The 21,126-nt window shown below is 52.6% G+C and overlaps 6 protein-coding genes across 6 annotated transcripts; 3 read left to right on the forward strand and 3 right to left on the reverse strand.

The window, feature by feature from the left end:
* Positions 1 to 162: 162 nt before the first annotated feature.
* On the forward strand, positions 163 to 2,418 carry BO97DRAFT_393980 (putative COP9 signalosome subunit 2 (CsnB)). Its single transcript, XM_025693955.1, has 4 exons — positions 163 to 469; positions 518 to 676; positions 729 to 789; positions 844 to 2,418. The coding sequence occupies exons 1-4, from the start codon at positions 426 to 428 to the stop codon at positions 2,110 to 2,112; spliced, it is 1,533 nt and encodes a 510-aa protein (XP_025549758.1). The 5' UTR covers positions 163 to 425; the 3' UTR covers positions 2,113 to 2,418.
* Positions 2,419 to 9,027: 6,609 nt separating this feature from the next.
* On the forward strand, positions 9,028 to 10,826 carry BO97DRAFT_349101 (OTU family ubiquitin thioesterase; the record flags this gene model as incomplete). Its single annotated transcript, XM_025691910.1, has 7 exons — positions 9,028 to 9,291; positions 9,343 to 9,429; positions 9,489 to 9,552; positions 9,603 to 9,868; positions 9,923 to 10,194; positions 10,246 to 10,692; positions 10,748 to 10,826. The coding sequence occupies 7 exons, from the start codon at positions 9,028 to 9,030 to the stop codon at positions 10,824 to 10,826; spliced, it is 1,479 nt and encodes a 492-aa protein (XP_025549759.1).
* Positions 10,827 to 12,514: 1,688 nt separating this feature from the next.
* BO97DRAFT_123445 (putative C6 transcription factor (Gal4)) lies at positions 12,515 to 15,511 on the reverse strand. Its single transcript, XM_025689986.1, has 8 exons — positions 15,363 to 15,511; positions 14,980 to 15,090; positions 14,894 to 14,923; positions 14,745 to 14,839; positions 14,366 to 14,685; positions 13,630 to 14,312; positions 13,101 to 13,576; positions 12,515 to 13,047 (listed from the first exon to the last, which is right to left on the reverse strand). Exons 2-8 carry the CDS (start codon positions 15,010 to 15,012, stop codon positions 12,675 to 12,677), a joined length of 2,010 nt encoding a protein of 669 aa, XP_025549760.1. The 5' UTR covers positions 15,013 to 15,090; positions 15,363 to 15,511; the 3' UTR covers positions 12,515 to 12,674.
* An 808-nt stretch (positions 15,512 to 16,319) lies between these two features.
* BO97DRAFT_372395 (uncharacterized protein) lies at positions 16,320 to 17,754 on the forward strand. Its single transcript, XM_025692863.1, has 3 exons — positions 16,320 to 16,685; positions 16,790 to 17,308; positions 17,367 to 17,754. Exons 1-3 carry the CDS (start codon positions 16,422 to 16,424, stop codon positions 17,691 to 17,693), a joined length of 1,110 nt encoding a protein of 369 aa, XP_025549761.1. The 5' UTR covers positions 16,320 to 16,421; the 3' UTR covers positions 17,694 to 17,754.
* Positions 17,755 to 17,862: 108 nt separating this feature from the next.
* On the reverse strand, positions 17,863 to 19,153 carry BO97DRAFT_406856 (60S ribosomal protein eL37). Its single transcript, XM_025695513.1, has 5 exons — positions 19,096 to 19,153; positions 18,987 to 19,005; positions 18,844 to 18,906; positions 18,601 to 18,672; positions 17,863 to 18,416 (listed from the first exon to the last, which is right to left on the reverse strand). The coding sequence occupies exons 2-5, from the start codon at positions 18,988 to 18,990 to the stop codon at positions 18,274 to 18,276; spliced, it is 282 nt and encodes a 93-aa protein (XP_025549762.1). The 5' UTR covers positions 18,991 to 19,005; positions 19,096 to 19,153; the 3' UTR covers positions 17,863 to 18,273.
* A 308-nt stretch (positions 19,154 to 19,461) lies between these two features.
* Positions 19,462 to 21,100, reverse strand: slu7 (mRNA splicing protein SLU7). The gene has a single exon (XM_025695514.1). The coding sequence runs from the start codon at positions 20,966 to 20,968 to the stop codon at positions 19,541 to 19,543; it is 1,428 nt and encodes a 475-aa protein (XP_025549763.1). The 5' UTR covers positions 20,969 to 21,100; the 3' UTR covers positions 19,462 to 19,540.
* Positions 21,101 to 21,126: the final 26 nt, after the last annotated feature.

Raw genomic sequence — 21,126 nt, forward strand, 5'->3', positions numbered from 1 at the left:
TACTAATCGGGGCTGGCCACAAGGCGGAGCTGGCCTCAATTGAACCACCTCACTAACGTGCAGGCATGTAGAGTCAATTTTGGCCACCAATAACCCAGTCCACGATCCCCAGCTCACCAGTCCATCGTTGGTGCAACTCTTCGCAGCTGTTGTGTTGTTGTGTTACTGGGCAACTGGGCAACTGAGCAACTGACAGTCCTCCAAAGGCGGGGAAGGACAAGCTGGGCTCTCCGATAGGTGCGGAGCTCAACACCATCAATCCATCGTATTCCACTTCGACTCTCACTCTCTCACTCACTTATCTGTCTGCCTATCTCCCACAACAATATCTACACGCTCACTCCCCTCTTTTTCATGCTTTGATCTATTATTCTCATCTAACGATACCCCTGTGAGCGACATCTTTCTACATTTCAGTTTTCACAATGTCGGACGACGATGATTTCATGCAAGACTCCGGTGACGAGGAGTAGGTGCCCATCTGCGACCGCTGTCGTACCTACCTGACTTTTCCTAGATATGACTTTGAATACGAAGATGAAGACGACGATGACTCGGGCGATGTCGGGATCGAGAACAAATACTATAATGCCAAACAAATGAAGATAGACAACCCGGAGGAGGCGATCGACGAGTTCTTGGGGGTTCCGGCACTGGAGCAAGATAAAGGCGACTGGTAAGGCAGATCATACCGAAAGGACAACCGGATTCTAATAACGGATACTCAGGGGATTCAAAGGGCTGAAGCAAGCTATCAAGTTGGAATTCAGACTTGGACGATACAGTGAGGTAATGCTCCCTGGCTTACCATCCGTGTGCGATCGGTACTGACTGACTCTCCAGGCGGTTGAGCATTACAGGGAACTCCTCACCTACGTCAAATCGGCCGTTACCCGGAACTACTCGGAAAAGTCGATCAACAACATGCTGGATTACATCGAGAAGGGCTCCGACGACGAAAAGGCATACCAGTGCATGGAGGAATTCTACTCGTTGACACTCCGATCGTTCCAGAACACGAACAATGAGCGGTTATGGCTGAAGACCAACATCAAGTTGGCCCGACTATGGCTCGAGCGCAAGGAATACAGCCAACTCAGCAAGAAGGTACGGGAGCTGCACAAGGCCTGTCAGCGGGAAGACGGGACCGACGACCCCAGCAAAGGCACCTACCTCCTCGAACTATACGCCCTCGAGATCCAAATGTACGCCGAGACGAAGAACAACAAACGTCTCAAGGCGCTCTACCAACGGGCCCTGCGCGTTCGGTCGGCTGTGCCGCACCCGAAGATCATGGGCATCATCCGCGAGTGCGGTGGGAAGATGCACATGAGCGAGGAGAACTGGGAGGAGGCGCAGAGCGACTTCTTTGAGTCGTTCCGGAATTACGACGAGGCGGGCTCCATGCAGCGGATCCAGGTGCTCAAGTACCTCGTGCTGACGACGATGCTCATGAAATCGGACATCAACCCCTTCTACTCACAGGAGACGAAGCCGTACAAGAACGACCCCCGCATCTCTGCCATGACCGATCTCGTGGACGCGTTCCAACGGGATGACATCCACGCCTACGAGGCGATCCTCAGCAAGAACCCGGATGTGCTCGCGGACCCGTTCATCGCAGAGAACATCGACGAAGTCAGCCGCAACATGCGGGTCCGGGCGGTGTTGAAGCTGATCGCCCCATACACGCGGTTCACACTCCAGTTCATCTCGAAACACATCCGCATCACCGTGCCCGAGGCGCAGGACATCGTGAGCTTCCTGATCCTGGACAAGAAGCTGAACGCGCAAATCGACCAGGAGCACGGAACGGTGGAGGTGGAGAGCACCAGCGCCGGCGATCTCGAGCGTCTCCGGGCCCTTCAGGAATGGAACGCGTCGCTGCGCGCGCTGTGGCAGGCGACGCTGAACGACGGTGAGGGGTTCAAAGAGGACAGCGGGCAGCTCCACGGGATGCGAAGCACAGGAGGGCTGACCGGCGGCGGGCCTACGTTCCAGTCCGACACTCCGTTGGTTGGGGGTCGTCAACGTCGAACGCGGGGAGGGCCAGGAGGCGTGGGCTGGAGGGGGAAAGCGGCTGCTCAGCGCCATGGGGTGGATGGAGCTTAGATGCAGGTGTTTCGGATACCGACATGTTATTACACCGTATAATATTCCTAATAGACCGAGGGAGCGAGTCGATGCTACTGTGCAAAGTACGTAGCTTGTCCGTCTCAACCATGGATCCTGCAACGATGCCCACGGGCGATACTTCAAGCTCCCTGGCAGTCTTAGTCCGCTCGCCCTAAGGCTGGAAGGCCAATGCACACGGCACAATTTACGAGTACCATCCTACGCTCCGTACCAGGGCATCCTCTCATCCCATCCCCGTCACCAAGGCGGGAACGGGACCCTTCCGATTCCTCCATGATCCACGTTCATTCGACGGGAGGATCCCAGCCCGAGGGTCCAGGTCCAGAACATTACCCTACTACCGGAGGTAACTTGTAGTACTAGTATAGTGGTATCGACCCAACCCAACCCGCCCAGACCCTGACCCAGACCTGAACCCAGGCCCAGACCTCTAATCTTACCGTGGTCCTCACCACAAACGAGACAGACAAAGGACAGAAAGAACATTGAACCCATGCACAACAGCCCAGACGACAGCACAGCACAGCATACATACATACACCCACCCACCCACTCACCCACAGACCTACCTAGATCCACAGTGTCCCTCTCGCAGCACTCTCCCTAATTGATAGACACACCGAACAACACCCCACTCCCAGCGCACAAAACTCCTTCGCGGAACAGCACAAAGAAGCCGCAAGCAAGCAAGCTACATGAGCCCAAGCTGCTGCACAGCGCCGGAAAGCAAACTGCAGGAACGGGGAGTCATCTTCGTCCAATAGATTGATTTATGGGGGGTTCCAGTTGCGGTCAGATGGGTACCGTACTGTATGTACATACCTAGATAAAGTGGGATGGATGGATGGATGGATGGATGTTTTGGGATACGGTCTGTGTCTACCTAACAATTCTTACTCAGAACGAGACAAGTGGAAGGTTATGGGAAGATCCCACAGTAGTACCTAGCTACAGTACTACTCCGTAGTAGGTAGGCTAAACATGCTACTGCTCCGTGTGGCGCGAGGATAATTTCCACTGTGCTGTATCTTGGCCGTAGCTAGGGGATACGGGGTACGGGAAAGAAGAAGGAAGATGGATGGCTGCAGCTTCCATCTGCTATACCGTACCATCATTGCATTGCAGGGAAACATTCCTGGTGGCCTTGTCTACCTACAATCCGGATACTGTATGCGATAGACCATCGAGAATCGAACCGATGCCGTGGTGCGAGGTGGTACCCTTGTTTAGTTGAGGTACATGTACTTGTACTCGCTAGGGTAGCTGGGATTCGAATCCCCGCATTTTTTGGTGGTTGTGGTTGGAATCATGTCATGCAGTTTGCTTGAAGGTTCTTCTGCGGGCGGGAGATTGGGCTTGTTTTTCTACACCGCACAAACATTTTGTTCGATTCTTACCGGGTTCATTGTTCGGGGTGGGGAGGGGTTCGTGTCCTGGTAGTTGGGGTTGGGGTCTGTCTGTCTGTGGTGCTGTGGTGCAGTGGTCGTCATGGAAGTGGGGATTTTTTTACGTTGTTTTGAGATTGAGTTGTTTGTTGCTTGGGGTTTGTCTGCAGCCTCAAGTTGAGGTGGGAATAGTATATCCTAGATGATGGATAGATACTGAGTCGTTTCGACAGGTGATACGTTTCGATAGCTAATCCACCGTCGGGCTTTGAGCGCACAGGCTTTTACAGACTGCTGGTTCGGATGGACTAAGGAATAATCATCAGAAGCTATCGCTGGTAGGACCGAGTGAGGTACTTTTGACCACACTGCGATCCATGGTCCCGGGTTTGGGTTCCCAATCCGCAGAATTCATCCAAAGTTAGGCGCTGGGTGAGGCACGGGTTGGTGGTACCCAATGTATGAGACTACTCGCCCCGGGGAGTACTTAGTACTTGTCGCAAGTGCCACTGCCAACCTGTCATGGAGCGGAAGAGTGGAGCGCGATAAGGAAAAGGGACGGGATCGATCCTCCTAGTCTCCTTGTATAGTACGAGCACTAAAGAACAAACGGGAGAGGGGCAGCGGAGTCCGGTTGGTTCTCTTTACTTGGTAGATGAAAATGAAACACAAATACAAGTACTAACTAACAAAGTGCCGGGGATGAACGCAATCACTCCAATGCCGATCCCTGACGGTAGTTGCGAGAGACGGAGGGAAGGGAACGAATGCTTATCATGTTTGTGTGTCCTGCTACTAATCCTTGGATATAAAGTCGATGTGGTGTGGTCTTGCGTCAGTTTCGTGGCGTGAATCTGTGTCTTGGAGATGCAAAGCAGGATCCGAAAATTCGCCGAGTGACGTAGGGACGAAAGAAAAAGAGAGAACGAGGGATATTCGATACATGGCCGGGTTACAAACTGGATTGACATGACCAGATGATGGCTACACGACAGTGCACTGTGTTTCTCCACACGGACGCCGTTACTATCTACAGCCCCAACCCACAGTTCACAGCATCATCATTTCGCATCCTGGCCGGCTGACATGCTTAAACTGCCAGGCTGAGAGGACGTTCCAGAACTCCTCGGCGCTCGGTCCCACCACCTAAAAGACTCCCCCCGCCTCTCCTGTAGACGAACCGGAAAATGAAGACTAACCTGCACATCTGGAGGCAAAGAAAAGAAGGGTAGGGTAGCACGAAGGATAACTAGGTAACGAAAAGCAAGGCGGTCGGAATGCAGTCCAGGGATTCTAGCTCTCTCTCTCTCTCTCTCTCTCGCCTTGGTTATCGTTGTTTCCTGAGGGACGGTCCGGACCCGACAGCGATAACCACGGTCGGAGTCACCTCTTAGAAGTACCTAAAGTATACCTAGTGCGATCAGGGATGAAGGACCACTCTGAGTAGCAAATCCCGGACAGCAGCGACCAGTGCCCACCCAAATCCCACATACTAAGTAAGATCAGGATGGATGCGCTCGGAGTGGCTGCCGAGGTAGCATATGCAAGCCTCCTCTTAGTTGGATCGAAAATCTTCCTGGGACGAAGGACAACCACCGGTAAGCATTTATCTACGATCCGTGAGTCTGTCTGGTCAAGGGTACAACCAGCGACACGGGCTGGCTGGCGAGAGGATGGGGCCCAAAGAGGTCTTACCATCGCGGCCGGTGGGCTGATCCCCTAACCTTACTGACGGCCGCGAAACGCTGCGGGTACGGAGAGGATTAATTAACATCGATAGTCGCACGTTGCTTCTTCGGCGCCAGCTGCAGCAGTCCTTGGGCGTTAGGAATTGTTGCTGACGACTAGCCTAGTTGCGATCGGAAGTTTTCTCTGGTCCTGGCTTCGCCCAGCGCATGCCCTGCACCTCGGCGGTAAATGATTTAGACTGAAGGGCGGGGCATCATGGATTGGTCGGGGAAACGGTGAGAAATCACACAAGACAAACAAAGAGATTGCAAGTCATTTTTCTGAAGGGTACGGAGTACTGCGTACATTGATTCATCCCGATAAAGAGATAGATTGCCGGGTATACGTGGTGACAAAGTGACAAAGAAAAGGTGCTGAAAAGACGACGACGTGCAGTACCTCGTCGCGTCGCTGCAGCAGTCAGTCCGTCCGTTTATCCGGCAGTTCAGAGTGGCGGATTCTTAGTGGTGGATATTCAATCCCAATGGCAGATAGCAATCCTAGCTTTGTTGCAGCTCTCCAGACCACGGCCATTCGCCGGTGATCCTGTCCGGACATGTGGTCATTTTCTAGTGTATGAAGGATCGGTAGGGTCGTTAGTGGGCATTCAGATCGGCCGTTCGTGCAGTCGGTTAGAGGGACTGACTGCAGCTTCACCCACTCCTAGGCCGAGGAATTCTCATCTCCGGAGTACCACCGTCAATTCTTGTCCCTTCTCCTCCTTCCTCCCGATCCTTCTGGAGGAAAGATTGATACTGGATAGTGAGTGCCGGTGGGTATCCGGGTAGGGACAGGGCAAAGAGTCGGCTACGTACTATCTCGCCGTAGTCGCAGGGCGATCTGAGCACCCCGTCAGCCAATTGTGATCGCGACCAATAGACTCCTGAGACCCACTCCTGCTGATGGGATCCTGGTGTCAATTTGCAACAGGGTAGACTACGAAACACTTTAGTTCTGAAGTGCTGTCAAGCTGCCTGTAGTCTACTACCTAGTCTAGCAAGTAGTCAAGAAGTGGATGAGGGACGGAACGGATACTGACCGAACCGTCAATCCTCTTGACCCCATTGACCCCATTCACTCACCCCGGGGGAGCTTTAACGAAAGCCTTGTTTCGCCCACAGTTGCGCACTTGGGACGAAAAGACTACGTCGGGCTGTTGTTGCACTGGATGGAGACGATTGACAGTTGAGCCTGCTCTCCTATTGGATCCCAGACCAACCGGCTCATCCGCTGCACCTGCAAGCTGTAGCTCCTCGCTGGGTCTGGAGGGGTCCAGCAGTCGGAATCCTGAGAAGGAAGGCTTTTTTCTTCTTTTGTTTTCATTTTTTATCTTCTTCTTGCTCTTCCTATGGGGTGGAGGGAAGATCCGGGTATCGACATTGAAAGGGTGATCAGGGCAGAGCCAGCGTGAATCGGTGGTGGCTGACCTGGAGATTACCTTAGTATTGTCTAGTAGTATCGATCTTCATCCGCTCCGACAGATGTGGTTCTGTGGTTGGATGGAAGTGCAATCTTCATTTCGTTTTGCTTGTAAACCATCCATCCTGGCGGAACCCCAGTCAGTCACTGACGCGCATCCACCCGGTCAAACTAGCGAGTCAACTGAAGTAATCGAATTGAGAGCCACTGCGAATTGGAACTAAACTAACGCCCGACCGATGATGTGAGAGAAGGAGGAAACAAAATTAGGGGGGAAAAAGCATGTAAAAAACAAGAGCAAGAGAGCAAGAGTAGTCTAGCAAGAGAGTGCTCGACTCCGAGTCAGTAAGAAGGAACTTAGTAACTTTAATTAGTATGGACCGGCAAACCCCGCGCCCGGTCGGTTTTTGGTCTGGCTTTAGATTCTTCCTCATAGTCATCAATCAATCAATCCATCCATCCATGCCATCGTCAATCATCAGTCCTCCTCATTCATCTCTTCTCCTTTCTTTCTTTCTTTCTTTCTTGCTTTCTTTCTTTCTTCCTTCCTTTCCTTTTCTTTCCCTCATCCACTCCCTCCCCCCGAACAAATTGTTGTTCGTGCTGGGCGAGACCACCACCACCACTACCACCTCCCTACCAATCAATCAATCAATCAATCAACTAAACTACTGAACTAAGATTTTCCCTTATTAATATTCATATTAAACCCTCCCTCCCTCGGACCTCCTCCCCAGATCTGACTTGCGATCCTCCCAAACTGTTACTACCTATTACTACTACTGCTACAACTACCACCACGACTACCACCAAACTTTTTTTTTTGCCATCTCCAAATCCCTGCTTGACTGGTTGGTGACTCCGTCTTTTCCCTTCTCATTCTTTCCCCTCCCCTCCTTTTACTTCCCATCTACTATTACCTTCTTCTCCTTCTCCTCCCCATTCCCCTGTCACTGATTAGTCGGTGTCTTCCCTCCATTTGGAAAGAGGTTGATATACACACCCTCATCATATACCGTTTTGGGCCAACCCGCCATTACACATGCTTACTTGATCCCACCCAGCACGTGTCACTTGCTCCCCCTCCGTATGCACGTTGGCTGTAAAGAAAAAAAATAGAAAAAAAAAACACGTTTGGAACGACATTTTGAAGGTCTGAGCCATCCATTTCCTTTTCCTCTTTCTGGCCTTTTTGATTCTCCTCCCCCCTTTCCCAATAACTAGTTTCTATGTGAGACACCCACACATTCACTCACAAGCTCTTCCCCCCCCCCTGTCTCTCTTGCTGTTGTTGCTTATGCTGGGCTGCTCTTGGACCCTCGCATCATACTCCATGCTGCTGTGAATTGCATTTGTGGTCGATCGGCAATGCTGGACTCCGATGATAACTGGTATCATCTGTTTGTGTTCTGCCTCTTTCGGGAGGGGTGGAAGGAAGTGTTCATGCAATCCATTCATCCATCTATATACATACCTACTTTCTATCACCTACCCACAGCTGTCCTTGCTGAATCCTCTATGCTCTCCCTTTTTGATGGATGACCTATAGCCATGCATCGCCAAATGATCGAGTAGCATCTGGTTCATTGTCTCGTCTGTGCATCTCGGCTGTCAGGCGGGCGGCGTGGACTGGAACCCCAGCGGCCCAGCGTTGAAAAGGAGGGGGGGAAAACTTATGGTCCATCACTCCCCCGAATTGATACGAACTGCTGTCATTCCTCGACCCCCTCGCCTACGAGTCAAGTGCAGGATTGCGTATCTTAAAATCGCATTTCCGAACCGCATTCCTTGTTCTGCCCTCTGCGCCTGCTTGTCTTATTGGCCCATGATCTCCTGTCTCCGTCCCCTCAGCCCGCCGTGTCTCTCCATTCTTGATGCTCGCTATGACATATGTCTTGATGGTCCTCGTCTGTTCCATGGCGATGCTTTTTCCTGTCTGTTGGCTCTCACAGAAGTAGCCTGGTGCTTGTTTGATTGGCCCGATTCGCATTCGCAGTGACGGTCGACCGCAACTGCTATCCTGCAACTCTGCCGATTGATGGATTTCCATGCTAAGAATGCTGCACAGTTGTAGGCTCTTACATCACTGAAGAACTTCGACCGGCACGCCTCTCCTGCACCGAGGATCAGGCACAGCAGGGCGACCAGACAGATCCTTGCTGCCGAACGATGCGGCAGAGTCTTGTGTGTATTACGTGCTCCGGCCGCACTCCCTTGATATTGACCTTCATCCTTCCGTGTTAAAAAGGCATCGCGATACATTTGAGTTCATCGGACTGAGTCCCTCGGACTTTCCACCTCTGCGGCCTCCTTCCTCCTTACTCAGCGCCTCGTCTGCTCTACTACTCAGTCTTATGCGATGTCCCTGTCGGGTATCTCCTGGAATCATCACCACTACTACCCCATCGACATCAACCAGTTTCCGACGAGACAGGATTCCGCTCCCGGCTTTTACCCTCCAGAGCCTCATTCAGCCGCCTTCTTCAATCACGGGGTTGCTCCCCTCTCCGCACCAATCTATCCTTCCAACCAGTTCCAACATTCGTTCAACATGAACACCTTGTCGACCGATGAGATGGAGAAATTCCAGAAGCTCTCCAACGAGTTCCACGCCAATGTGCAGGTGAGTCGGGTTGGGACCGCTTGCATTCAGCGCGACTCACGGGATGAACAGGGTCCCGCCGTCTCAGCCAAGCAATCGAGTAGCATGGTTGCTATGGAGTATGCCAACGCCGATCCTGCCTTCATCACCAAGACTGCAGTCAGTTTCGATCCTACTGCCCCTCCCCGGACGACTCGGATCTTTAACCGTTCTCTTAGGCACTTGCAGCAACACACCCCTTGGTGCGCACCATGAAGGGGGATGGGAATTGCGGCTGGAGAGGTACCCATCCGTGCATTTCCTGGCGCAGATAGTCGACTAACACCGTGCAGCGGTCGCTTTCGGATATTTTGAGAACCTTCTCAAATTACAAAACCTGGTGCTCGTGCACGACGAGCTGACCCGGATCAAGTCGCTCAATGTGCTGCTGGATCGGACGGGTCAAGAGGAGCACCTTTACGAAATCTTCGTCGACGCGACGGAAGTGGTCTTCAACCAGATCATCGAAGCTATCCAGAACGGCATCATCGACGATACGTTTCTCGTCGATGCGTTCAATGAGGAATACAACGCCAGCGCCATCATCACCCATTTTAGGGTCAGTTCTGTTCCGCCTCCAGTGTGAGTTCTTGCGACTGATGTGTGACAACAGCTTCTCACGAGCGCGTGGATGAAATTGAACCCCCTTCGCTATCAAGCTTTCCTGTCAATGCCGGTGGATCAGTATTGTGCGACACGGATCGAGACGGTCAAAACGGAAATCGATGAAGTCGGTCTGCAAGCGTTGGTGGATGGGGTGATTGGAGCCTCCGGCTTTGCGGTGGAAATCCTCTATCTGGACCGCAGCGAGGGCGATGTAGTCACGCCTCATCTCCTCACCCCGAATCGGCTGACCGCGGCCACGATCTGCTTGCTCTACCGCCCGTGAGTGTGCGAGATCTGATTGACATGCGCAGGATGCTAACTCACTGCCAGGGGCCACTACGACCTTCTCTACGCGGCCGAACCTACTGTGAATATGGAACCCGTGGTCAATTACCAATACGCAATGACTTCTAACTACTCCCCCTGGGATCAAGGTGCTCTCTCCTTCGATGTCAACTCCAGTTTAATGTCGATCCCCAATTTGATGATGGACCCGACCTTTGGGCTCGCGCCTTCACCCATGCCCTCGGCTTCGCCCAGTCCTTTCCGTGTCTCGCCACCCCAAGAAGTGTATGCACCACCGCCCATGATGCACACATCACCGCCCCCACCTCCAATCTCGCTGGCATCGCCGCCGCCGCCACCCCGGATGTCGGCACCCCCGGCTCCTTTGACTTCGTTGCCGCGCAAATCAGACGGCCCGCAAATCCGACTGAACCCGTTGGTGATGAAACCGAACTTGAGTCATTCGCTCCCCGTGACGACTCCGTTCAAAAAGTAGTATATCTCGCCCTGCCCCGATGTTACGAGTGCAATGCTGACCGATAAGTAGTTCGCCGTACAACCAAGCGCATTTCCAAAACCAGGATTTCGAGCCCATTCATTGGGAGCCCGCCGACCATCGGAAGTAGAGTCGTGCGATGTACTCCACCTGTTCTTCTATTCCTTTTACGATCGTTTACGACTGGACATAAGATTTTTTTTTTCTTTTCTGCTAGGCATTCAATACACTAGGCTTCTTTCGGGCAATATGGACTGGGGGTTTTATGAATTTCTCTTCTCGGGTTTGCAGAACTTCTTCTGGTGGATTCCAGTATTGGTGAAGTTGGGGATTCCGTTGGTGGTGCACTAGTGGGTTTCTTAATTGGCAAGATGTGATTTAGCGTCTGTGATCTGCGATGCATCGAGGCGAGCGGGGGTGACAGTTTCGAGGAATCATCAAAAAGGATTGGATCGATTGTCGAGGATGTATGTTCTGTAGCCAGTAGCCCCGTAGCGTAGTTGATACCTTGGCGTCTCTACTTCACGTAAGGCTGGTGGTAGGTACTAGGTAGCTTACATACCTCACTCCACGGAGTGACCCGGACGAAGCCTATTGGTGGTTCTCAAGGCTAGCCAGCCATCATGGAAATGAATTCCAGTACGACCAATGATCGGATCCGCCGCCAGGCAGGATGACGGTAGGTAGGTAGGTAGTCCAAGGATCCATCCTGGTCTTTGCAGGCCCGGGGCCAGCCCTGCCCGTGGTCCAGTCCCTTGCAGATAGGTGTGGCTGTTCGCCGACCAGTCTTAGTTCGGTAGTAAGGGCACAACTGGAATGGTCAGCTCGGTATTGTTCCTCACAGGGCTCCAGACTTCCATCCAGGCTGCCGTTCCATAATAATTAGATTCCCCGTGGAGAGAGACTTGATTCGAAATTAACACGGGTATTTTCAAGTACGCAGCGCAGATCTGATCTAGGATGATAACGGCGGGGTGGGTGTTAGGTCTGACGGACGGACGGACAGACAGACAGACAGACGGACGGACGGAAGGGTGTATATCTTGATACTGGTTGGTTTCTGTAGCTATATTGGTGGATGGGGATTTCTGGTGGTACTACAGGTAGGGAGTGAGGAACCGGGGGTGGGGGATTTCTTGTTCTCGGTCTGGGGTATTCATTTAGGTCTTGAGGGTTAGGTTCTTTCCTGAGTTTAAGGGTAGGTGCTGTGAACGGAGACTGGGACCTGGAAGAGCGGACTACTAACCAGGGTCTTTGGGCACGGGGTTATATTGTGATGCGGTGCGTGATGCGGTGCGGTACTGGAAAGAGACAGTTGAGGCTCATGTGGCTATGCATTTTGTCCGTTGCACTAACAGACATTGTATAGTATTTCACTACAAGCATGTTTGTTGGTATTGACACATTCGTAACGAATAGAGAACGATTTGCCCCGTATATCGCAGTGTGGCTGGAGTCCTCCATGCCATCACCCGCGCGTTCATCTGTGTCCTCTGAGGGCTTCGTGGTCATGAAGCCTGCCAAGCGCAGCAGCAGGATAAAGACCGCCAGGGCTGGAATCTGCACACTCTCTGCACTAATTGAGCACTCAGGCCCTGCAAGGTTACCACTACACCACTCGGCCATTTGCTGGTGAGGAGAAAACATTCTCTTGCCCATGTCTCCACTCTGGTGTCTCGGGCACGGACCCGACTCTTCGCTTGAAAAATCCGGCGCTCATTTCTTGATAGTGTTCGACGTGACAGATTATCAATCGGTAGAAAGATCAACGTGGGTAAATCCGCCTTGCGGTGCCGTTTATCCGATTCTGCTTCTTGCTGCCCCGGTACTATCGAGTGAAGGAGTCGGTTGAAGCTTCATTGTTCATCGGCATATAGTGCATTACGATCACACGTAATCAACTTGCGATTACAGATTTCATTGCAATGACAAGATCCAGGGATCCACTTCTGCCGTTCAAAGCTCAAACATGACCCCGTCAAACAAAGTCGTGTCGTGGCGTGAAGTTCACCCATTCGGTAAAGTCCATGCTACTCAAATTCAGCTCCTGGTCGACATCAGGAAACATGCTGCCAAATGTCGGATCTGTGAACAATTGATCGGAGAACGGCATCATGATCGGGGCCGGCTGTCCCGCCGTTCGGCCGGTGGCGGCACCTGTATATGCAGGCGAACAAAGTCGGTTGACGACTTCCAGACAGCGGGTGGCGAGGCGGTTGTTGCTAAGGGAAGGGTGAATGAGTAGCTTTTTGGTGGCTTCAATATCCTGAAGCCATGCAGGGGCGTCTGCACTGGTGGGATCGGTCATGAGCATTATGACCGGGATCAAGCCCGCCTGGAAAAGGAAGTATCTGTCGAGCGGGTTAGTCAACCATGTATACATAAACATAGGCCGTGAACATACAGCATGTACCAAGCCCCCAGTCTGGTGCAAATGTGGTTGTTGACAAAGTCGGTGATGGATGAGATGGACAGTCTTGCATTTCTCAGGCAAAGCTTTCTGCAGTCCACCTCGAAAGGATCTTCGGGCTCCGAGGCAGAGTTCTGCGTCCATCTTCGTGATGCCCAACGGAGGAGAACGGGGCGATATAGAAGGATTCTCAAGTTCCAGTCCCGCCACATCATGCGGTTGCGGACGAGAGCAAAAGTGTCCGATACCGGTAGGGGCGGCTGTTTGAAGTAGTCGGGGAGTCCGTTGTACCACTCCTCCATGGGCTTCTGTAGGCCCAACGTTTCTTCCGCCGTGAGACTGGGGCCGGAGATGAGACGTTGATAGACGCTGTTGGTGAGTAAATGGAAACGGGTTTGGGCAATCAACCCCGTATAAAGAGTTGGCTCGGTGACTTCGAGGGGCAGCGTAGTGGTGGCAGGTGTGAGAGCCTAGGGATGATTAACGACCAACCAAGATCCAGGATAATGGTCTTCCTTCCTACCTCATCATGAATGTTCAGGACATGCTTTGCGTCCATAACGCTATCTTCAGGCAATAGGATGGGCCGGCCGAATGTCTTCGCCGCACCGCTATCAAAGATGTATACTCCCCACCACAACCGTCTCCTGATCTCACGTTGGAGGAGGCTGATTTTCCACCCAGGAAACTCCTTATGAAGACCCAGACTCATAGCCATCCTCACGGCTAGACCCAAGAAGTTCCAGCCGGTATTGGGCTTGTTTCGTTTTTGTGCGTAATTGCTCAGGAGCAGTAACGCCTGCACCAGAGTGAGATTTCCAGTTTCGAACACGGAGACTTGCTGCAAGTGGCCTCGTGCTTCCTGGTAGAAGGTGATGTCCAGGTCGGAGTTATCGTCACCAATGCACCAGGCACCCAGCGCCAGAATAGTATTCAGCAGGATCTGCCATGCTTGTCCATGTGGCCGGGGTACTTGTTCGTAAAACTGAGCTCTAAATGTACCCTCGTGGATGAAAGGGTAGCTTGCATGATAATTGAGGAAGAATGCGTCCATGAACGCTTGCTCGACCAGACCGGACGGGGCAGTATTGAGCAGCTGGGACTTCAAAGGAACCGCGTAATTCGACTTTGACGTCCCAGCTGGGAAATTCAAATCAAAGCCATGTTTGAGCAAGGTTCGGAGCGGAACGACACTCGAAGAAGCACCTGCTGATGGTCAGAATGATCAAGCACGCCTGAGCTCTGTACTGGATACACACCAAAGTAGCCCGTTCCTTCTGGCTTGATGGACAAGGCCGCCATGCCGTCCGTCAGATCACCTACGGTGATCTTGTTTTCGGCCCAGTCAAATCCATCTGCCTGTTGCGGCAGTGCCTCCGGGGCGGCTTCGGCTCGATCGGCCTCGACCTTGGCTGGAGTGGAGTGTCTGGATGATGACTTGGATGAGGAACCCGGTTTTGGTGGCCCGTCCTGGTCATGAAGAAGAGAGCGAACCGTCGCATCCAGATCGCCCCCAGGGAAAAGCCTCCCCAGGGCCGTCTCAAACGCGTGCAAGCGATCTTCTACATATGTCAAATGTCTATTAATGTCATTAGAGGGTTTCTGCAGCAAGCGAGGTGTAGAGGTGGAGATTCTCACTGTCTTGTCAGGGGACTTCTGGTGATTTTAGGACTGTAGTTGCATTCCTTGTGCAGTTGCCTGCATTGTGCACATGTAGGTTTCTCTTTGGAGCACTACAGGTGAGGTTAGAACAGGCTCCTTTGGGCTTGACTAGAGTGACATCTCACCCTGGACTTCCGTAATCGGCATTCATCGCACTGCAAGATGAGGAATCAGCCAGCTAGATCGGACAACTCGGGAGTTTGCGACTCACAGCGTAAGAGTGAGAATCACGAGTGCTAGCCATATTTAGAGAAGAGGATCATTCAATCTTTTGGATCCCCAAATCTCGTGCTCGCTGGTAAGTATACCAAACTGATATCATCTAGACCGAGTATGTTAGCGAGTCCCCTACATGGTCCCAGCTGAGGGACGTCGGGTGCCTGAGCGCAATCGGCAGCGAAAGTGACAAGGATACAAGATGAAGTGAATGATTGTATTGTCAGAAGGAGTACAAATCCCGATCTTACAGGGCCATGGATAGGGACAAAAACATGAATGTTCAATATACAGGATGCGCGCAAGCCGAAGACGGACTGGTGGGGTATCAGGAACAAAATGAGGTGTCGGAAGAACATAACAGGGACCAAGACTCACGATCGGCACGGCAGCATTTAACGGTCCAGCCCTTTTGGTCGGGGACAAGGCCGACCGTCCAAGCCCGCGTTCAGGTCAGAATGAGGGCGAGAGTCTGGGGAGGAAGAGTAGAGAGGAGTTTGAGCTGCGAGCGCGACGAGGGAAGCTGATTGATTGTTGATGGCAAAGCGGCTTCATTGAGAGGCTCGTGTGGGGGAGGCAGTCAGGTGACGCGCGCCGCGAAGAGATTTATCGCCCTCATTTTTCAGGAATCAATCCAGGCTAAGCCGGAGATCCTCAGGCAGGAAATCGTTACTCCCTCTCCCTCGTCTTTCCAGCTGATATGTCGTGTTATCTGGCAAATGACACTGGAGGTAATAGTAGTACAGTCAGTATGTCATTTCCTCTTCTTAGCATACTTCACGGATCGACATGCACGAGGTGAAGTCAATATAGTGGATTTGGGGTGCAGTATGCGAGTTCCGTTACCCGATGCGGACCAGATGGTTATCTGCACTTTGTCCATTCGTATTGTACTAGTTTGGATGACGACAAATTGAGCAGCGTGGATTAGAGCGCCGTGTGCAAGAAGCACAGGCTTTCGTTGGTGGGAAGCACATGCAGGGATTCCTAAGCGATGCATTTGGGGGTAAGTAAATGACGCTACCTGCTGCAAATATATACTGCAGACATGCGCAGTGTTGTCTCCGACTAAGAAGACCGTACAATGAAACGCAAAGTCGATGGAAACATCTTAGAAAACCTAAAGAAGATCCGCCGTATGGGTTATATGGAAATCATGTTGTTACCCCCACGAAGATTGGATTGAAGACAGCGCAGTCATGCTCAGCCAGAGACAATCCCACTCCTATCAATCAGTCTTGGCGCGGCGCTTCCACCAATCGCCGACTCCACAGGAAATTCAATTTTATACAACGTCATCTGCAGCTTTCACCAGCCAAAGCTTCACTCGCAAAGCCAAAGGAGGCCTCAGGACACGCGGAGCAAGGACTGCCTACAAGCGCGCTTCCCATACTGAGCTATATAGTCATCGCGCGACCTCCGACCAGCGACACAGCAATGCCCAGCCAACCGCCCCTCCCTCCGCTCCTCACACCCTACGTCTCGTCCCTACCCCCCTCCTCTCTCACCCTCCTCTCCTCCGTCCTCGGCGCAACAGGGAACTGGCTTGTTCTACGATTCCTACATGCGGCGCTGAGTGCACCATCCACCCCCGACTCCGCATTCAGCTTCGGCGAAGGCAAAAATGGAAAGAAGCAAAAAGTGGTGCTCGTGAGTTTCCTGCGGGGTTGGGAATTCTGGCGCTCGGAAGCAAAAAGATTGGTATGTACTTGAGCGAAACTTCTCCGACAACCACCGCAAGAAATTTAACTGGAACATCAATTATGATGCATTGGAACGTATCTAACCAATTCATTGAAAATCAGGGCTTGGATCTTGCCCGTCTCACCGATAAACGCCAATTCGCCTTCGTCGACGGCTTGTCCGAACTCTTCTCCGCCCCGACGACGCCAACAACCACCACCACCACCATCACGCAGACCCCTCCTCCCTCCCAACCCTCACTCCGCGGTGGCCCTATCCCCCAGCGGACAGTCCTCCCTGCCCGATCTGCACCAGGTCCAATTCCGGCACGAGGACCGCAACTCGCACCACGACCTGCGGCCACGGCCCCAGCGCCGTCAGTTCCATCGGCCCCGCGAGAGATCGGTCCAGTCAAGCGCCTGCACTGGTCCGGCAATGGAGCGACAGCCCTTGAGAAGCTCGAGAAGGATATCGCGGACGTGGTGGAGCAACTGTGGGCGACGGCTGCCACGACGGAGGGAGGGGAAGAGTCGGAGGTGTTGTTGATCCTCGACGCACCGGACCTGCTCCTGGCTGCGACGGGTCCCAACAAGGGTGTGGGAGCTACCGAGATGAGCGACTGGGTGATGGGCTTACAGCAGGTACGATTCACCGCACATCTCCCAATGATGTTACACATACGCTAATAATGCTACGCAGTACGTCCATGCCACCGTCATGACACTCGCAGCGGACTCGCCGCTGATACACAACACTTCGGCGTTCGGGCATCAGATGGCCACTCCGCTCGAGACTGAACATGCCGCGTTTGCGATCGGTTCGGCCCACCGGGCGCACATGGTGATGCAGTTGCGGAATCTGGAGACGGGTGCTGCGCGGGATGTGAGTGGGGTGCTGAGGGTGAGTAAGGGAGGCGCGTGGGGGCAGAGGGATAACGCCGATGAAGACGGCGTGTGGGAAGAGAGAGAAGTCTTGTACTTTATCCAGCGGGATGGTGGGGTCAGCGTCTTTGGACGGGGAGAGTAGATCGGTGCCCCTGGGACTATAGTAAGGCATCAGTGCAAAGCAAAGTATTGATTGCGGGCGTTTTGGGGCGCATCCATATAGAATAGTTGGAGCATATAGATCTGGGTCGCAATCAGGGTCTTCGATAACTGCCTTGTCGCGTGCTTGGGAGCCCAGGGTTCAATACGGTTCCGGAGATTGGCTTTTGAATTCAAGTAGACAGATCACATTGAATGAATATCTCAAACCCTGCGTCTGTCTCGACAAGGGATATCCGCCAGCCATAAACAAGTCAAGGAGATTCATGCATTGCTTTCCCTTTTTTTCTTTGCATCGTGAACAACACCAAAACCCCACGGACAAGAAGGGTTCCGTCTTTTCATTTGTCGTCAATATGTGCCATTTTTCTCTCTTTCTCTAGAATAGAAATGCTATGACGGCAAAAAAATGAAAAAGACCGTCCCAACACCAACTCCCACAGGGAAAGCGTCCTTTTTTTTCGCCTTGCACTGAAACCGGTTTCAATTCATATGCTCGGCCTTGTCATACCAGCCCTCTCCAGCTTCCGAGAAACGAAATCGCGACGTCGGAACGATTAAACTTAGTTGCTGCTCTGAGCGCCGCGGGCACCCTTGGGGACACCGGTCTGGAAGCCGTTGTGGAAGCGGCGGTGGACCTCCTTGAGGTGGCGCATTCTGCCGGAACCGGTGGTCTTTCTGCGCTTGGCCTTCTCGCTCCAGTTGACTATATAACCAAAATGCGTAAGCCAACGGTCTCATCTCAATACAACTCATCTCGGATGTAACTTTCGGTGCTCAAGGGAGCCGCGGGGCAGCTTGTGTTTTCCCATGTCGAAGCAAGCACACAATCACGAGGCATCAAGTTGTATGGAAGGTTGGGAATATAATCATCGGGGGAGAATTCGTACACTTGCGAGTCTTAGCGGAGGGGTAACCGCAGTTGGCACAAGTCGACTTCTGGATGTGGAAGGAGCGTTTGCCTGTATATATCCCAATGGTGCGCAATCCGTTAGCCCAAACTGTCCGTGTCGTTCATAGCGGCTCTTCCCAATATTGCCCGGCACATGTTCCCATCTCTTGTGTTGATCATCCGATCCGCAAAAATATTCCGCCGTATCAAAATCAAGGTATTCGGAGGGTGAAATACTGACCACAACGCCTGCAGAGGGTGTGAGTCTTGTTGTGGCGCTTGCCAAAGCTGGAGGTACCCTTCGCTGTATTCGGTGTCAGTTGGCTGCAAAAGCTTGTCGCCGTAGGACCGGTCGGAGCGGTAGTATATCATGTTGGCACGTACTCATCTTGAATTAGGGGAACTAGAGGTGAAGCAAGAAAAAAATGTCAGCGAAAAAAAAGGTCCGACCAGCAGATATCAAAAACACATGCATCCGGCGAAAATCACGTACCTGGCGATTCCGTTGAAGGGCTGGTTGTCGTTGTCGTCGTCACTGGGCGTATCGAAAGTCTGCGCTGGGATCTGGGGTGGTGTCGCTTAGCGAGTTGTGGTCTCCAGGGCTTGTGCCCTGGTCCCGTGATGTTCCGCCGTCTGAACGGCGCCCTTGTCACGTGAAGGGCTCTCGATCTTGTCTCGGATCCACTTTAGCCTCGGGTAGCTAAGCTCTGATTGGACTAGCGCCATACAACCTAGTTCTCTTTCTTCGATGGGTCGGTTTAACATTTAGATGGGGTGGTTTTGATACTCTACCCTTACCAACTCTCCTGATGCCGGTTGACGCAAATTCAATTTAAGTACAATGGATATATGACTATATGCACAATTCGGAAGGCGGGTATCTATAAGCATTGCGCGAGTCATGTGGCAAAATTGATGCGCATGTTGCCAAAAAGCTACTAAACCAGATCATCTTTCCCCATAAATGCAGCCATAGGGTCCTCCGCAGCAAGCCGGCTTCGTTTGTACGAGTCGAGCTCCTCCTCCGTAATTCCTGACTGCACCTCTATCAGGGTTCTCTTCTTCGTATTTGTGCTGGCCGACTCCTTTGGCTGCTCTGAGCCTGAGGGTTCTTGCGAGACGTGGCTGTCCTTCGCATCATCAGACCGCTCGATGTCGTTTTCACCCTCAGCTTCCGGTAACATCAAGATCTGATCGGCTTCCCGGAAAGCGCGTTTGCCGTCTTCGCCAGTGCAGTAACTGTTCTTCACAGTGGAGAAACAACAGGCGTATCCCCATTCGAAGTTGTGCCACCAACTTCCCCAGACGGAAGTATGGTTGTTGTTCAAGATATCTTCAGCGTACTTGGACTTGGCTGCCTTCTTAGGTGCGCCCTTGATAGCGCCAGTCTCGTCGTATTCGATGAATCTTTCGTTTTCAACCACCATTGTCTCTCGTAGCGGCGTTGGGTTCAAGTGCTCTTGACCACCATACTTCTCCAACAAAGCCTTGCGCTGAGCCTCACGCTTAGCCACCACCTCAGCCTCCTCCTTCTTGCGCATGACCTCTCCGGCTGTCGGATTCGCCTGCAAATGAATCTTCTGTGTCCCCTTCTCCTGAGACTCCCAAGCATACCGCTGTGCCTTCTCGAATTCGGCAGCGTCGCCGGAGGCCCGCACGAAGTTCTCCTCCGCAACCAGCGCAGCGGCCTGATCATCTTGAGCACCCATGTCCACCATACGTCGCGTCTTGGGATCATATTTCGCGGAGTCCAGATCAAGGTTCAGCAGATACTTGGCGGTGTCTTCACGGATACGTAAGTTGCGGGTCGAGGTGCTCTGTTGTCGGCCCATATCGGACTCCTCCGCATAGCGGGCTTCCTCCTCCGGCGCGTCCTCATCATCGAGCTCACCGTCCGTGATCTGCTTCTGCCCCTTTTCTCCTTCCTTGGTAAGCTTCTTCAGCTTCTCCAGTTCCTCATATTCCTGGACCACCTGGCGGTATTCGCTGGCATCATAACCATTCCACCGATCTCTCTTGGCGTCCCAACCCAAGTTCACATCCTGTACAACTTCGTCGGCCTGAATATCTTTACCAGTCCACCTAGCGCCGTGCTTCCGGGGTCGACTTAAACACTCTTTTGTTTTGTGGGTCATGGCGCCGCAGTTCTCACAGGCGCCTTTGCGGTACTTGGTGGCGGCGGGTCCCGCGCGTTTTCCGCGATCGTACCATTTCGACTGGTCTGTCGTTGTCTTCTGCAGACGTTGATGCTCGAGGTAGTCGTTGGCGGTATCGTCATCGTCAATGTAGAATGGTTTCTTCGAGATGAAAGAAGGGATGTACTCGTTGCGCTCCTTCGACGCCACATCGGCTGGTTTTCGGGACATGATGACGGTTCTTAGTGAGGCTGACCACCAAATGAAGGGAATACAAACTTCCGGTCCGCTACTGAACAAGTGACGGAGGAAGTGAGCCAGGGGGGGAAGTGGGAATGGTTGGTTGCGACAGAGAGGCGAGTTGGTCGGGGTCGATCTTCTGTCGAGTC

Source organism: Aspergillus homomorphus, assembly GCF_003184865.1.
Source record: "Aspergillus homomorphus CBS 101889 unplaced genomic scaffold BO97scaffold_28, whole genome shotgun sequence".
NCBI lineage: Eukaryota > Fungi > Ascomycota > Eurotiomycetes > Eurotiales > Aspergillaceae > Aspergillus > Aspergillus homomorphus.

What these genes read in the sequence shown, in the direction of transcription:
- BO97DRAFT_393980 (XM_025693955.1), top strand. Translation starts at nt 426, where the DNA reads ATGTCGGACGACGATGATTTCATGCAAGACTCCGGTGACGAGGA. An exon ending in CAAGACTCCGGTGACGAGGA is followed by an intron (nt 470 to 517) that starts GTAGGTGCCCAT and finishes GACTTTTCCTAG; the next exon opens with ATATGACTTTGAATACGAAG. An exon ending in GAGCAAGATAAAGGCGACTG is followed by an intron (nt 677 to 728) that starts GTAAGGCAGATC and finishes ACGGATACTCAG; the next exon opens with GGGATTCAAAGGGCTGAAGC.
- BO97DRAFT_123445 (XM_025689986.1), bottom strand. Translation starts at nt 15,012, where the DNA reads ATGGCTAGCACTCGTGATTCTCACTCTTACGCT. An exon ending in AGAAGTCCCCTGACAAGACA is followed by an intron (nt 14,686 to 14,744) that starts GTGAGAATCTCC and finishes TGACATTAATAG; the next exon opens with ACATTTGACATATGTAGAAG. An exon ending in TCCTGAACATTCATGATGAG is followed by an intron (nt 13,577 to 13,629) that starts GTAGGAAGGAAG and finishes AATCATCCCTAG; the next exon opens with GCTCTCACACCTGCCACCAC.
- BO97DRAFT_372395 (XM_025692863.1), top strand. Translation starts at nt 16,422, where the DNA reads ATGCCCAGCCAACCGCCCCTCCCTCCGCTCCTCACACCCTACGTCTCG. An exon ending in GCTCGGAAGCAAAAAGATTG is followed by an intron (nt 16,686 to 16,789) that starts GTATGTACTTGA and finishes ATTGAAAATCAG; the next exon opens with GGCTTGGATCTTGCCCGTCT. An exon ending in GGGTGATGGGCTTACAGCAG is followed by an intron (nt 17,309 to 17,366) that starts GTACGATTCACC and finishes AATGCTACGCAG; the next exon opens with TACGTCCATGCCACCGTCAT.
- BO97DRAFT_406856 (XM_025695513.1), bottom strand. An exon ending in CACCCTCTGCAGGCGTTGTG is followed by an intron (nt 18,673 to 18,843) that starts GTCAGTATTTCA and finishes GGATATATACAG; the next exon opens with GCAAACGCTCCTTCCACATC. An exon ending in CTCCGCTAAGACTCGCAAGT is followed by an intron (nt 18,417 to 18,600) that starts GTACGAATTCTC and finishes TTGGTTATATAG; the next exon opens with TCAACTGGAGCGAGAAGGCC.
- slu7 (XM_025695514.1), bottom strand. Translation starts at nt 20,968, where the DNA reads ATGTCCCGAAAACCAGCCGATGTGGCGTCGAAGGAGCGCAACGAGTAC.